This window comes from Protobothrops mucrosquamatus, unplaced genomic scaffold (genome assembly GCF_001527695.2).
Source record: "Protobothrops mucrosquamatus isolate PMUCROS unplaced genomic scaffold, P.Mucros_1.0 scaffold2840, whole genome shotgun sequence".
NCBI lineage: Eukaryota > Metazoa > Chordata > Lepidosauria > Squamata > Viperidae > Protobothrops > Protobothrops mucrosquamatus.
The window spans coordinates 106,097-120,486 of record NW_015388872.1 but is presented as its reverse complement, the minus strand read 5'-3'; the positions used below and the strand labels follow the sequence as shown (position 1 = coordinate 120,486).

General features: G+C 34.7%; 1 protein-coding gene across 1 annotated transcript in view; it reads right to left on the bottom strand.

Moving 5' to 3' along the window:
• Nucleotides 1-6: 6 nt before the first annotated feature.
• LOC107296505 (copine-8) overlaps nt 7-14,390 on the bottom strand; it is a 64,450-nt gene continuing 50,066 nt past the window's right edge. The window contains exons 15-20 of the mRNA XM_015825859.1: nt 12,248-12,429; nt 9,833-9,960; nt 6,451-6,553; nt 5,798-5,855; nt 3,070-3,143; nt 7-2,580 (exon numbers count right to left, since the gene is read on the bottom strand). Coding sequence (XP_015681345.1) covers nt 2,392-2,580; nt 3,070-3,143; nt 5,798-5,855; nt 6,451-6,553; nt 9,833-9,960; nt 12,248-12,429 — 734 coding nt within the window. The 3' untranslated portion in view covers nt 7-2,391. The remainder of the gene's footprint in view (nt 2,581-3,069; nt 3,144-5,797; nt 5,856-6,450; nt 6,554-9,832; nt 9,961-12,247; nt 12,430-14,390) is intronic.

The window sequence follows — 14,390 nt, the reverse complement described above, 5'->3', positions numbered from 1 at the left end:
TACGAGACATGTTGAAGTCTTCTTTAATCATTGCTACCTGTTATAACTGCTTATGGAACCAACCAAGGATTTTGCTGTTCTCTTCCCATATCCTGGCTTGTCATGCCTTTCATTTCACATTCTAAAGTAAGAGTTTCTGTTTGGGATCAGATATACTTACCACTAGGAATCTTTTAAATAAGGAAATTTAAAAAGAATTTCATTTTACTAGCTATATCTTTTATAATTTACTGACCAGAGAAGACATGACAATTGTAAATTTGACCAAGCAATGAGCAACATTTAAGATCAGTGCTTTTCAAACTGCATTCTAGAAACTGGCAATATCTTAAAGTTGCCAAGTTTGAAAAACCTAGATATAACATTTCATGTGGAATTAGATGCAACTTAAAGCAAGGAGAGCAATTATGAAATTATTAGAGCAATTATGAAATAATTAATTATTCAACGTGTAAGGTATATGTGAATCAGAATTTTGCGGCTTTTAGTTTATATTAACATACAGGTCAAAGAAAAAATTCTAATGGTCACAATTCAGAAATTGCCTTTTTTATTTCAATAGTAACATAACTGTAAAACAGAAAAAAAAATGGAATCTAAAGAAACTTTGGGGAAATTTCTTAAGAATAAGCAATAAGGAAACGTTACTGCATTAGTTGTTATTTAGCAAATATAAATAAGAGAAATAGTTCATACTTAGTGTTTGGCAACCTTTTTTTTTTAGAACTTATTTTTTCACTGTCTGGTTTGATGAAAAAGTTATGAGGGGTTTCAAAATTCTGAATATACCTGTCTAAATAGTATCAAATTATATCTAGGTTGGCAACTTCAATATCTGAAGAAGTTATTATTTATATTATTATTTAGCTATTCTGAACAATTTGGTTATTCTTCACATATTCAGAAAAGCATTTTCCAATAAGATAGTATTTTAAGGACCTTTAATATATTTAAAAATGTAAGATTTTTTATTACATAGGATTATATATATTATTGATGCTATATGTATTTGTTTTTTTCCAGAAGAAATCCCTTTCATGCTTTAAAAATGCACCTTAATTTCATATTATTCAGTGTAACATATATAATAGTAAAGAAGGTATCAAACAGGATATGTGCCAAAAAAGAGCGCTACACATTACAAGGCAATGACACAATTTTGACAGAAAAATAAAAGGCAATTCACAATCATTTCCAAGATATCTGTGAGATTTAAGGCCATTTGTTCTACTGTAAAATTTTGACACAAATACCCAGAAAAATGTGAATTTCTTGTAAAAACTGTACATGCAAAAACACTGGATAATTGGAATAAGAACAAGCATATCATAAAACACTTGAGTTGTTCTATACACAAAGTTGTGCACAAAGCAATACAATTGTGCAGTTTTAATCAAGTTAAATAAGATTCACAACTTATGTGCCCCCCATGGCAATATGACTGCAGCTCAGCCAACTCAAAATAAGTCCCCCCCCCTTTTGAATAGCCAATCTAGACAAACCTCATAGCAACTGTCAATCATAGTAAGATATTCACCTTCAGAAAGCAATATAACGCCAAATGTCTACTGTTATTCAACGCAAGATACTTTACAGATTTCACATACCTTACATGAGCTAAACACAGAGCTCAAAAGTTATTAGAAGTGCATGATACTGTTGTTATCATTTATTATGCCAGCATAATCAATCTTAAAAAAATGTAAACACAAGTTATTTCAGGATTGGAGTATCTTGCAAAAATACATTTTCTTACATTATTCACAACTTGGAAGCTTATTCTCAGATATATCAGGTTGATACTTTACTGAGCTTTTCAGTGAGGTGTTTCCATTGAGACCTATGAATGCATTTTCTATTCTTAGCTTTGCACCTAATTCGTCTGGACAATCATTCAAAGAGATATTGCTTCTCTCGTGGATTTTCACTATTGCAAGATAGAAGACAAATGTTTTAAGAATAACTATAAAAAGTAGTTAAGTTTCAAAAGTAGTAACATGTAAACAGTGATACAGAGGATTTGCATTCACATTATATATACATATTAAGTCAGAAAGACAAAAGACTTTTGAATAGAACCCGTGGTCTTGTGCTTTCTCCAAAAAACCCACATAATAGGCATTTTCTGTTAGAAACAGAGTAACACTTAGAAACGACTTAACCATTTAGCTTCTTGTAAATAAAAGCTGTTCAGTTGCGTGTGCAGCAAGATTGAACATTTTGGTATATGAAGTTTTAATTATTATTTTTTTTATGTTTTTCCAAAGCCCACTCGAAAACTCTACTCACTGCATAACAAAGAACTTGCTGGCTCTTAAAGTGCGTCACTGTACTGGAACTCTTTCTTGGCAGTACGGTATAATTTTGAAAAGTATTCAATATTCAAAGTACTCATATCTGAGTCTGCACCACGTGAATCGGGGGTGTGTATGGAGGGGGTGCCGGAAATGGCTTGATTCCTCTGACCCTCATGTAGGAAAGAAACTGGTCCGGGATCTCGGCTAAGACATCTCTTGCAAGTCGGGCCATACTTAACACGTGATTTCCAGTTCTGTCAACATAATCCCGAAATGGTACAAACTGAAATGAAACAAGGGGGAAAAAAAATAATAGTATTGCTTTTGTGGTATCATACTGAATGAAATCTAAAGCAGGAAATAAAATAATTTTAGACAAATGCAGGAAAAAGCAACAAGAAACAAAAAAAATAATCAAAACCACATAATGTACTTAAAAGACAATTTAGAAAAACTTACTTCTCAACAAAGATCGGATCAAATACGCAAACAAAAATACCACCACCAGCAAAATAATGTGGATGACAGATTTCACATGATTATCATAAAATAACCCAGGTTTCTTTCTCCACTTATCATGCTCACTTATCTGATTATGGAGCTTCTGTGGATGTGTGGAGATGTACTGTGGTTGGTGAAGCTGGTAGTATCAGTATTGGTTTCCCATTTTTTTTACTAACTTTATTATTTTTAACTATCATTTGTCAGCCACCTATGGTAGGGGCTATAGAAATCTTTTAAATGAATCAATACATTAATATTTTTGTCTTACCTGTACTATATCTCTTTCTGCATAAACTCCTCTTGATGAAACCCTTACTTCATCACCATCCAATTCTTCCATGGCTTAAAAGATAAAAATATTTCCATTATTTTGCTGTCTGAAATTAATGCAGCCAACTTGATATGAAATGTGTGGCTTTCCTATATAATAATCTATATAATGCAATTACATTTTAGATATAAACTACAGCATTTAATGAACTATAAGTAAGCAGTTGATGTGTGAATTACTGAAATTACTTTCTTGCAAAATTATAAGGTTAATGAAAACACATAATAACAAGAAATTACATTCCCATTTTACATACTGATTGTATTCACAATCTGCTTAACCCAATTTGTTTAATCATGACTTTTTATATAAATCGCAACTGGTTCATATAGAATGCTAATCTGTAAATCTCATCTATTATAATCAAATACCAACTAACCATATTAAAATCGTAGGGCAAATTTGAAAACTAAGAAACAGGATATTGTTACTTAGTTTTCTTCAGAAAAATATAATAATAACAACAACAATAATAGAGTTGGAAGGGACCTTGGAGGTCTTCTAGTCCAACCCCCTGCTCAGGCAGGAAACCCTATACCAGGGGTGTCAAACTCAATTTCACTGAGGGCCGCATCAGCATTGCGATTGCCCTTGGGGGGCCGGGTCGGTGTGGCCAGAGTGGGTGCAGCCTACTGGGTGGGCGTGGATGGAGTGGGTGTGGCCTACTGGGTGGGCGTGGCCAGTTCTACATCATTCGCGTCAAGGGTGCCTGTGGGGGCCTGGGCAGGAGTGGGACAGATCTGAGGGTCTCTGGCAGAAGGGGGTGGGAACGGGGCAAGTGCCAAGATGGCCACCACAAAACTGTACATTGGCTCCTGGCCGGCCTGGGCCAGGGCCAAGGCAGCGGGGGCCGTTCCCTCACTGTTTCCAGGATGGCTTCGCGGGCCACATGAAATCACTTCGCGGGCCGCATTCGGACCCCATGCCTTGTATTTGACATATCTGCCCTATTCCTTTTCAGACAAATGGCTGTCCAGTCTCTTCTTAAAAACTTCCAGGGTTGGAGTGTTCACCACTTCTGGAGGCAGGTTATTCCACTGATTAATTGCTCTTTCAGAAAATTTCTCCTTAGTTCTAGATTGCTTCTCTTTGATTAATTTCCATCCATTGCTTCTTGTCCTGTCTTCGGGTGCTATGGAGAATAGCTTGACTCCCCCTTCTTTGTGGCAACCCGAGATATTGGAACATTGCTATCATGTCACCCCTAGTCTTTCTCTTCATTAAACTAGACATACCCAATTCCAGCAACTGTTCTTTATATGTTTTAGCCTCCAGTCCCCTAATTATCTTTGTTGCTCTTCTCTGTACTCTTTCTAGAGTTTCAACATCTTTTTTACATTGTGGTGACCAAAACTGGATGCAGTATTCCAAGTGTGGCCTTACCAAGGCATTGTAAAGTGATATTAACACTTCACGTTATCTTGATTCTATCCCTCTGTTAATGTAGCCTAGCACTGTGTTGCCTTTTTTAGCAGTTGCAGTATATTGCTGGCTCATATTTAAGTGATTGTCTATTAGGACTCCGAGGTCCCTCTCACAGTTACTACTATTGAGCAAGGTACCACCTATACAGGATTTGTGCATTTGGTTTTTCTTGCCTAAATGTAGAACCTTACTTTTTTCACCATTGGATTTCATTTTGTTAGATAGTGCCCAAAGTTCAGGTTTGTCAAGATCCTCCTGTATCCTAAGCCTGTCTTATGGAGTGTTAGCTATTCCTGCCAGCTTGGTGTCGTCTGCAAATTTGATGAGTTCCCCATCTATCCCCTCATCCAAATCATTGATGAAGATGTTGAAGAGCACTGGACCCAGAACAGAGCCCTGGGGCACCCCACTACACACTTCCCAAGTAGACGCAGTTCTATTGAGGACCACACGCTGAGCACAGCTGGTCAGCCAGCTATGAATCCATCTGGTGATGATGCTGTCTAACCCACATTTTCTATCTTATCAAGTAGTAGGTTGTGGTCTACTTTATCAAATGCCTTAATGAAGTCCAAGTAAATTATATCCACAACATTCCTCTGGTCCACTAATTTTGTCACTTGGTCAAAGAATGCAATAAGATTTGTCTGGCATGATCTGTTTTTGACAAATCCATGTTGGCTTTTGGTAATGACTTTGTTTGCCTCTAGGTGTTCGCTGATTCATTGCTTGGTTATCTTTTCCAGAATCTTCCCAGGTATTGAGGTCAGGCTGATAGGTCTGTAGTTTCTTGGATCCATTTTTTTCCTGATTGGTGTCTAAATAATTCATTTCACCCAGGAACCTCTGGACAGCTGCATAACAACCTTCTCAACAACCTTCCCCAAAAAAGGAAGATTGGAGACATGTTAAAAATTATCCCACAGGGTGGAACCCAGCAATGACTTCTTAAGAAGAAGCCTCCTTAAAATGCTACCCCTCCTGCAGGGAAGCATTAATCACACCAGACCCCACCTCCTGGGAAGCTTTCACAAGTGGTTTACTTTGTCAAATGCCTCACTGAAGTACAAATATATTATGTTCATAGCATTTTGCTGGTCCACTAACTTATCACTTTGTCAAAGAATTTATTACATGAAAGACATCACAAATCATTAAATAAAAGTACAGACTTTGTCCCACTGATTTTTGTTAAGACTTCTCTTTAGATAACAGGAGCTATATTAATTGAGGTCCTCACCATCAAATTCCGCAGGTCCAACACCCACTATTATTATTGACATTGGAAACTTTGCAGCCTTCAAAAGAAGAACATGAAAACAGTTACATCATTTTTCAGATATCACAGGAAAATATTTTAAATATACATTTAATCCCTTCATATTAAAAAATACATTACTGAAATAATTAAATAAAATATTTGTTTTATTTTCAAGGAGCATTATTCACTTTTGAATCAATTAACCAGCATGAAATGTATTTTCAAGTTTTCATCAAGAAACTTGATTTAGAAGATTTAGAAAATAGAATAATCCATTTTGTTTGGGGAAAAAAAGGTTACCTTTGTACAATAAATCCTCCCCTTTCACAAAGGAAGAGAAACTTTTTCTATGGAGATTCTCAGTCATCCAGGTCGTAGTTATACCAAAGATGCTTTTTCACGAGGCAACTGGACTTTCTTGTTTTTCTTTGAAGACATTTCGCTTCTCATCCAAGAAGCTTCTTCAGCTGTGAGCTGAAGAAGCTTCTTGGATGAGAAGTAAAACATCTTCAAAGAAAAACAAGAAAGCTCAGTTGCCTCGTGAAAAAGCATCTTTGGGAAGAGGAAATTTGCTTCTTCTTTGTGGTCTATACCATTTCCCAAAACAGAGTCTGTCGCAAAACACAACTTACATGCACTATGGACTCCTTTGTCTGAGCCATATCAGAAATGACTCCATCTGTAATAATGAGAAGAACAAAATACTGGGAGCCATCTTTTATTGAGGCAGCATATCTAAAAAACAAAAACAAAAAAGAAGCCCTCATATTTTAATGTTAAAACACTATTTGGAATGCTTATAAATCTAATGTACACTAAAAGAAATATAAACACCCAATTATTTTTTAAAAAACAAAACAAAAATCAAGTACTGTAGCTCCTTGAGTATTATCTGTACATTTGCATAACAAATAAAGCATTATTTAAATGTTGCTAGCTTTCTCTTTTCAAGTGAAAAGAAGGAATGTAATCTGTCAGGTCCCAATGATTTGAACTCATCTAGAGCGGAGGTATTCTCTTACCGTTTTCTTGCTTATTTTAATTTGTATTCCTAGTCTGTCTTTTACGGTTCTGTTTTTGATAGGTTGGGCTGTAATATCTTTTTGCATGAAGACAGATGCAAAGAATGAATTAAGTAGCTCTGCTTTTTCTCTACTGCCCATTACTTCCTTGCCATCTTCTTTCATTAGTGGACCGATTGTTTCCTTGACTTTTTTCTTCTTTTTTATGTGTTGACAGAAACTTTTAAAATTATTTTTGACATTTGTTGCAAATCTTACTTCATTCTGAACCTTTGCTTTCCTAATCATCTGTGCAAGTTTGTTGGTATTGTACTTTAATTATGTGTCCTTTTCCATTATTTGTACTTATCCTTTTTGTCTTTCAGTTTATCAGAGTTCTTTGTGTAACCAAGCTGGTTTCTTCCTGGATTTCTTGGGGTTTTTTTCAGTGGTATTGAGCTGGACTGCGCTTTTATACATATTTTTCAGAGTTTCCCAAGCTTTTTGAGTTATTTTTTCCTTTTAAGATTTTCAGCCATGGAGTCCTTCCCAAGTTCTAAGTTTGTTAAAATCAGCTCTTTTAAAGTCAGTCTAAGACTCTGGTTTGATTATGTTCTATTGTTTGTGTTTGCATTCTTGTTTTTATGAAAACAGACATGATTGATCTGTTCAGATCACGTCTTTCCTAGCCACCAGGAAAGACGTGATCATTTCATACAGAGAAGCATGTGGTCCAAGTCCAGCAGTTGAAAGATTTCGGAGTTAAATCATTAGAACAGATAAATGATAGATGTATTCATTTATTTAGGAAATAATTTATTAATACCTTCAGAAACTTCTTAATAAATGGATGAGAAATAACTGTACTTATATATTGTACATAGAAGGCTACAATAGCAATTAGATAAAATTTTTAAAGTCAATTTTTGGCTGGAAAGGGAGCAAGAATTAGACAGCAAAAATAAGTACTAGATAATTGAGATAATAGATCCATTTATCACAGGCATATAAAAAAGAAAAAAAATATTCTAGTTCACTTCCTTGATTGGCTTTTTGGCCACTTCCAATAAAGTTCAAATATTCAATCTTACAGTTGGAAAAGAGAGATCCTCTGTGCTCTGAGGCAGAGGGAGTAAATATAAAGGTATTTTAGCAGGTAGTCTGTACTGTAGGAAGTTCAGATTTGAAAAGAGGCTTTGCTGCAAGGACATATCAAGATATGGAGTAGAGACTAGTAGGGCCAACTAGGATGACCAGTATGATGTACATGCCATCTCTGGATGCCCTTTTCATTGTTCAAACACTGTAGTGCATCACTCTTTGCACAACCTAGTCTATGAGGAGTTCCTCAGATGAGCTGAGAACTTTTTAAAGTTTATGCATGAACTGCAGTGGCATCCAAATAAACAATAATTTCTATCTTATGGCGAGGATAAAAGGTCAATCTTCTATATAGAAAAAGATATTTCTGTTAGAATTGTATACTTATACTCCCGATAGTAATCACTTCCCTAATATATTATTATTGAAAACCTTGAACCAGTTCTATTTAGAATTTAATTCTCCATTTTATGAACACATAAATAGAAGGCCGGGTACATGAAGAGCACAGCACAGTATAAAGAGTTACTTAAACACTTATGTCTAAGGCAAATGGGAGTTTTTCAGTCTTATTACAAACTTCTTTATAAGCGAAATAAATTAAATCAAGAAAGTTGAGTTATCCTTCTCTGCCAGAATTTTAGGTGTGCAATCAACAAGATACATGGCAAGTAAAGTTAGCCTCAAAATGTTATTTTGAAGATCACGGCTAACATCCAAGTAACAAGTATTTATTTATATCCTACATTTATTACTTCTACAAATAATGCAAGGTGGCAGACATATTCAACGCACCTTTTTTTGCAAGTCTGACTTCATCTCTGCAGATTCTTGCTATATGCTGGTATCCTGCCTTAATTTTATATCCCTCTTTCCATTTTTTATACTTGTAAAATAGAAAGCTAGCAATCCTACAGCCAGAGCTGGCAGTTAAGTAAACACTCAACAATGGCTCAGTTTCAAGGCCACCCAGTGCTGTGCAGAGATTGTTAATTTATGTGAAGAAAAAGCTATGGGTCTGAACCACTTCAGCTTTATGAGCCGTTGTATTGCACTGAGGCAGTGAGCAATAAATTGCTGCATTTGATTTCATTCCTGTTTTCCAATTGAATAGAACTGTATCTACTAAAGTTCTGGTCTTGGGAAACTTTAATTGTCTAGGAGATTTGTGATTTACGTTGATAATAACGTATAGCATGATGGATATAGAGCAAAATACTGTGAAATCTTGCTTCATTCAGTTTATAGTGTGAAAGTAAGCTAATTGTCACTGAAATGTGGTTATAATTGCAAGTGAATCTATGGATGCACAAAAGGTTTATTCTGTGCATAGTGGATGTTTTGAGCAAAAGTGTTTTGTTTTGGGGGAGTATAAGCAACAAAAAACCAACACTGGCACTGGCAGATGAGGGGAGACAGAGAGAAGGGGAAACTATTGATAACTGAAGGGATAGACATCCGATAGAATGTGAGAGAAAAAAAGGGTACAACATACTCCTATACCACCATAAAATCACTCTATAACCCCTCAAGGTTATTTTAAGCCAAAATCCAGAATAACAAAATTTTGAGATTTTATTTTTGTTTAACCACAGCTGATTTGAGAGGCAGAATGTCTGATGTTTTATGTTCCATAAAGTGTTAAAAAAACCTAATGCCCCCCGAAACAGTTTGTTTCATAAGCACCCCAAATGAATCCCTTGCCTAAATATTCATGAACAATCAAGAATCCAAAACACAAACGACTCTTCATGTTAAAAAAGACAAGAGGGATAAATACAATCTAAAGTAAGTACATTATGTAATAATGGCAGATGCAGTTCTTCTTTCCATATTAATGAAGACTACGTTAAAAAAATCTTGAATATTATTATATCAAGTTTCAGTACTGGATATTAAACATATTCATTACCTTGCTACATGATTAATAACTGGAGCAAAGTTGGTTGGTCCATAAAGCTGCACAGATTTTAAACTCATATAGTACGCTTCCATTACGCCATCAATTCCATTGCAATAAGGATTTTGTGGGTTTCCATTCTGTAAAGTTAAAACCAGGAAAATGTATTAATTACTGAGAACGTTACTTATAAAATAGTATTATGACTGACAAAGGCCACACCGAGCATTGCATGGGCTATATGGGACTCTAAAAAAATAGGCAAACTGTATTTTAAGATAGTTTCAGGAGTTTTAAGGGATGAAGTGGCTCCTTAAGTAACTGCAAAGCTTAAGTCACTCATTTTGCCCATTATCCACTCAAAATCTCCAAATCCAAGTAAGGAGGGAGGTGTGGCCACAAAATTCTGGAAACTATAATAAGAATGCTGATAATCTGCATGTGCTTCCTTGATCACACATCCTTCACTTCTAGACTTTTTCTTTTTAAATTCACTTAATTATCACAACGCCATTACCATTGCTATGGATAATCTGCTAAATTTCTTCATTTCTACTCATCTTACGTCAGGTAGAATCATATGCAATGTCTTAAAATTTCATAAAATCATTCAGATAAGATGATGGAAGATGATATAGAAGTGAAGCCAAGTACAAATGATAAGTTTGATCCAATTTGCCAAGAAAGGATGTATTTATTTTGTTAATTTGGTACTTTTTCTCATACATGACAGAAAAAAAATTGTGTCCGTCCTAAATTGAACCAAACTAAGGATGTATCTATGCCAGCCTTTTTGTTTTCAGTACTGAGATACCAGTAAGATACTTCTCAGAAACCCATAAATAAGAAAAAGCCACTCCTCCTGATTGCTTAGATGCTTGGAAGATATATAAGGCAGGTATACATTGCATGTTAAAAGAGACAAGAGGGCTAAATAAAACTAAATAAATATATTACGTAACAATGGCAGAATACTCTGAATGCAAGAAAATGATGCAATTTATTTGTTTGTTGGCTGGTTTAATATGCTGCCTTTATTATTATTATAAACAACTCAAGGTGGCAAACATATCTAATACTTCTTCCTCCTTTTTCTCCCACACAACAACTTTATGAAGTGAGTTGAGCTGAGAGTGTGTTACTGGTCCATGGTCACCCAGCTGGTTTTCATGACTCAATCTCCCAGTTTCTAGCCTGGTGCCTTAGTCCACTAGACCAAAGTGGCTCTTAATCCATACATGATACAATAAACCTTAGAGTAAGACGGAGGGGACATTTCTGACTTTATATGGACTGTCAAGGAGATGAAACAAGGACATATTTTAGCGCCATTGCTTTTTAACATGTTTATCAACTGTTTAATTAAACCCTTCAGAGAGTTGTTATCCAGGCACCTAAATTAGCTGATAGACATCTCCCAATTCCCACTGTATGCTGTATGCTGATAATGCTGTTCTTCTCTCTTTCTCTTCTATAGTTATGAAGTGGGCACTAAGAACCCTGGCATCTTACTGCAATAAGGAACAATTAGTTATCAACTAATTGTTTTAAAGTTTTTAGTTTTTTTCCAACAAAAGACAAAAACACAAGTGGACAATTGATTCCCATGAATTAGAGCAAGTCAAATGTTTTAAATATTGTGCATAGTATTTCTGGCCTCTAAGAAATTAACATTCCAAGTAAATTATGTCATTTCTACTGCCCAAAATATTATATAGGTAACAAACTTGCAATCAAACTGTTTATGGATAAAACAGTTGCCCAACTATTATAGTTTTTAATTTTTTTTTAATATTTCTAGTTTGGCTTGATTTTGTCTGGTTTTTGTTTTGCTTGGTTTTTATGCTTTTTAATGGTTTTATTAACTGTTTTTAGCTCTGTTGTATGCTATTCACAAAGTCGCTTCTTTGTGAAATGAGAGGCTATATAAAGTGATTTATTAAATAAATAAGCTGAGATACAACTTGATCCATATATAAGCCTAAGGGCTTATGAAACCACTGAATTGAATAGTTTTAGGACTTAGTTTGATACCCCAAAATGCATTCCTAATGCAGTCTTGAGGCTTGAAGCTAATGTGCCAAATATTAAGGCCCAGATCTGGACCAGGTTTCTGATCTCAGGGCTCAGAATTATATTTAACCCTACAGGCCTATTCCTTCTATTTTGTTAGACAGCTATCTGTCTCATTGGCATTGTACCTGTATAGAAGAACTTTACAGTCCTGGCCTCTCTCCTTAATACTTAGGCCAAGTAAACCTGGAGATGATCAAATCAGTACATCAAAAAAATAAAAGAAGCAAAATAAGAACAGGCAATCTTTGAACATGTTCTTTTTTAAAAACAACAACTACTACATAGGTTACTTTAATAGTGAGATGGGTGACCTATAAATTAAACATACAAGCAAATAAATATATTTCTTACCAAAGCAAACTCATGAGATATTCTTCCATCCGGGGGTAGTTTTGCACCAAAACCTAGAGCTGGAAACATTTTGTCACTATCATAGTCTTGAATGATTTCACCTACTGCTTTTAATGCCATGCCATATGCATTCAGTTGGTATGGATTCATGTAGTGAAGTGAAGTTGGATGTGCAGGGTTACCTGTTTTAAAATATATGTAGAGGATATTTAGTAGATGTGATTTTATATGTACGTTTATATAGTTCTCTATACTTTGTACCTTGGTACTGGTTGTTAATTGGTTCCGGGAAGCACGATGAGTACCAAAAACATTAAGTACCAAAAACATTAAGTACCAACTTTTTTCCATAAGGAATAATGCAAATAAATTAAATGTGTTCCAAACCAAAGACAATGTACATTTTTAAGGCAATATGTAAAAAGATAGGGCTGTATATCATTACTTTACATAAGAAATAAACCTAAAAATGAATCCTTAGATTAAATAAAACTTCACTTTATCTGTTCTGTACTGATGAGAAAAAAATACACAAAATGACCACAAGCTAAGATAAGACCGCAAGGGGATGTGCACAGGGCAAGAGCTACTTCAGGACTAATGTGTGACCTTTTCTTTCAGCTGGAAAGTATATTGAGTCATCAAGCAACCAACACTGACAAGTTCTAGCTTGCATGTTGAGTAACAACAAACGACGACTACCAGGACAAAATTGTCTTGTCAAAATATGTTTGCGTACCAAATTCAACAAGTTTCAAAGCAGTTGAGTACCAAGGTATGACTGTAGCAGCAAGCATCTCTCTAATTGCTACTTTCTTAACAGATATTATTTGTACTATTAATAGATATTTCTGATTATTTCTGCCCTCAACTTTACTACCTTCCTCCCACACGGAACTAAATTCCCTATTATTCCATCAAAGGCTGCCTTCTTTTCCATGTGAATAACACTGATTTCGACAATACATTCGTTAGTGATGAAAAAGCTACACAACTTTTTCAAAATGTGGACAGCAAAGTTAAGTATTTCTTCAACTCTGTTTTTACTATATTCAATTTAAGTATATAATGGGCTAAATGGCCACACAGGTATACTGCTTTGGTCATTTTTAAAATTATATTAAATCATGGCAATTTTAATTTTGCTAAATTTGAAAATTGTGCAGCAATAGTTCAAAAGAAATGTATAGCCACCAAAATAGAGAAATGGATATTTAGAGCCAAACTTATCTCTAAATCAAAGGTTGCAGATAAACCTGCTTCAGGTTCTAAAAATAAGAGAACCTTTTAAAAATGTCTTTATGAAACGTATCTAAAATTTTATACAATTATGTCCATAGCAAATGTTCATATTTCATTGTAAGCACTAGATCCTGTGGATGACTTTGAACTAAGATTATGTGAAGAACCATAGAATCATATGCCTAGAAGTGACCTTGGAGGTCTTCTAGCCCAACCACTTGATTTCTTTCATTTTCTGCTAGGCTTCATGAGCTCATTTTACTTTGAAAACAAAAATAAGCAACAAAAGCTTTCAAATTAATTAAAAATAAAATAATTAAAATGGAGCACAGTTTATATTTCATAATATATGGCAAGTGTAATTAATAAAACTATTCCTTATTGACAGAAAGAAGAAAAGGAGACATATGATTCCAAGATCTAGATTCATTCATGTCTTTTTTAATCATATCAAACCATGGTTTTATAAAACAAGCCTAAATAGCCATCTGTCTGTATTTGTATGTATACACTATTACCATAAATTGCATAACCATATTATATAGATATATGCAAACCTAGATTTAGACTTGATTTTTACTGTAAATAAAAATGAATATAAGCGTATAATGCCAAAAACAAATAGCAGTTTAATAGCCTCTCATGGGTAAGATAATTAAAAGCTTTCAGAAACATAAGGCTTCCCATCTTTTTCTAATAATATATCAGAAAGGAATCTAGGCAGTGAATGCTAGGTTACTGAAATACAGCACAGCATTTTTCACAGCAAACAAGACAAAGAACTCTCTCTAGAGTGCTTAATAATGCATTCTCAGTTTGAATGTACTGGCTTTGATCCACATTTCTATAGACAGAAATGTCTTCAATAAAAGGACTTTATTTCCTCCCTTCTTGCTTCATC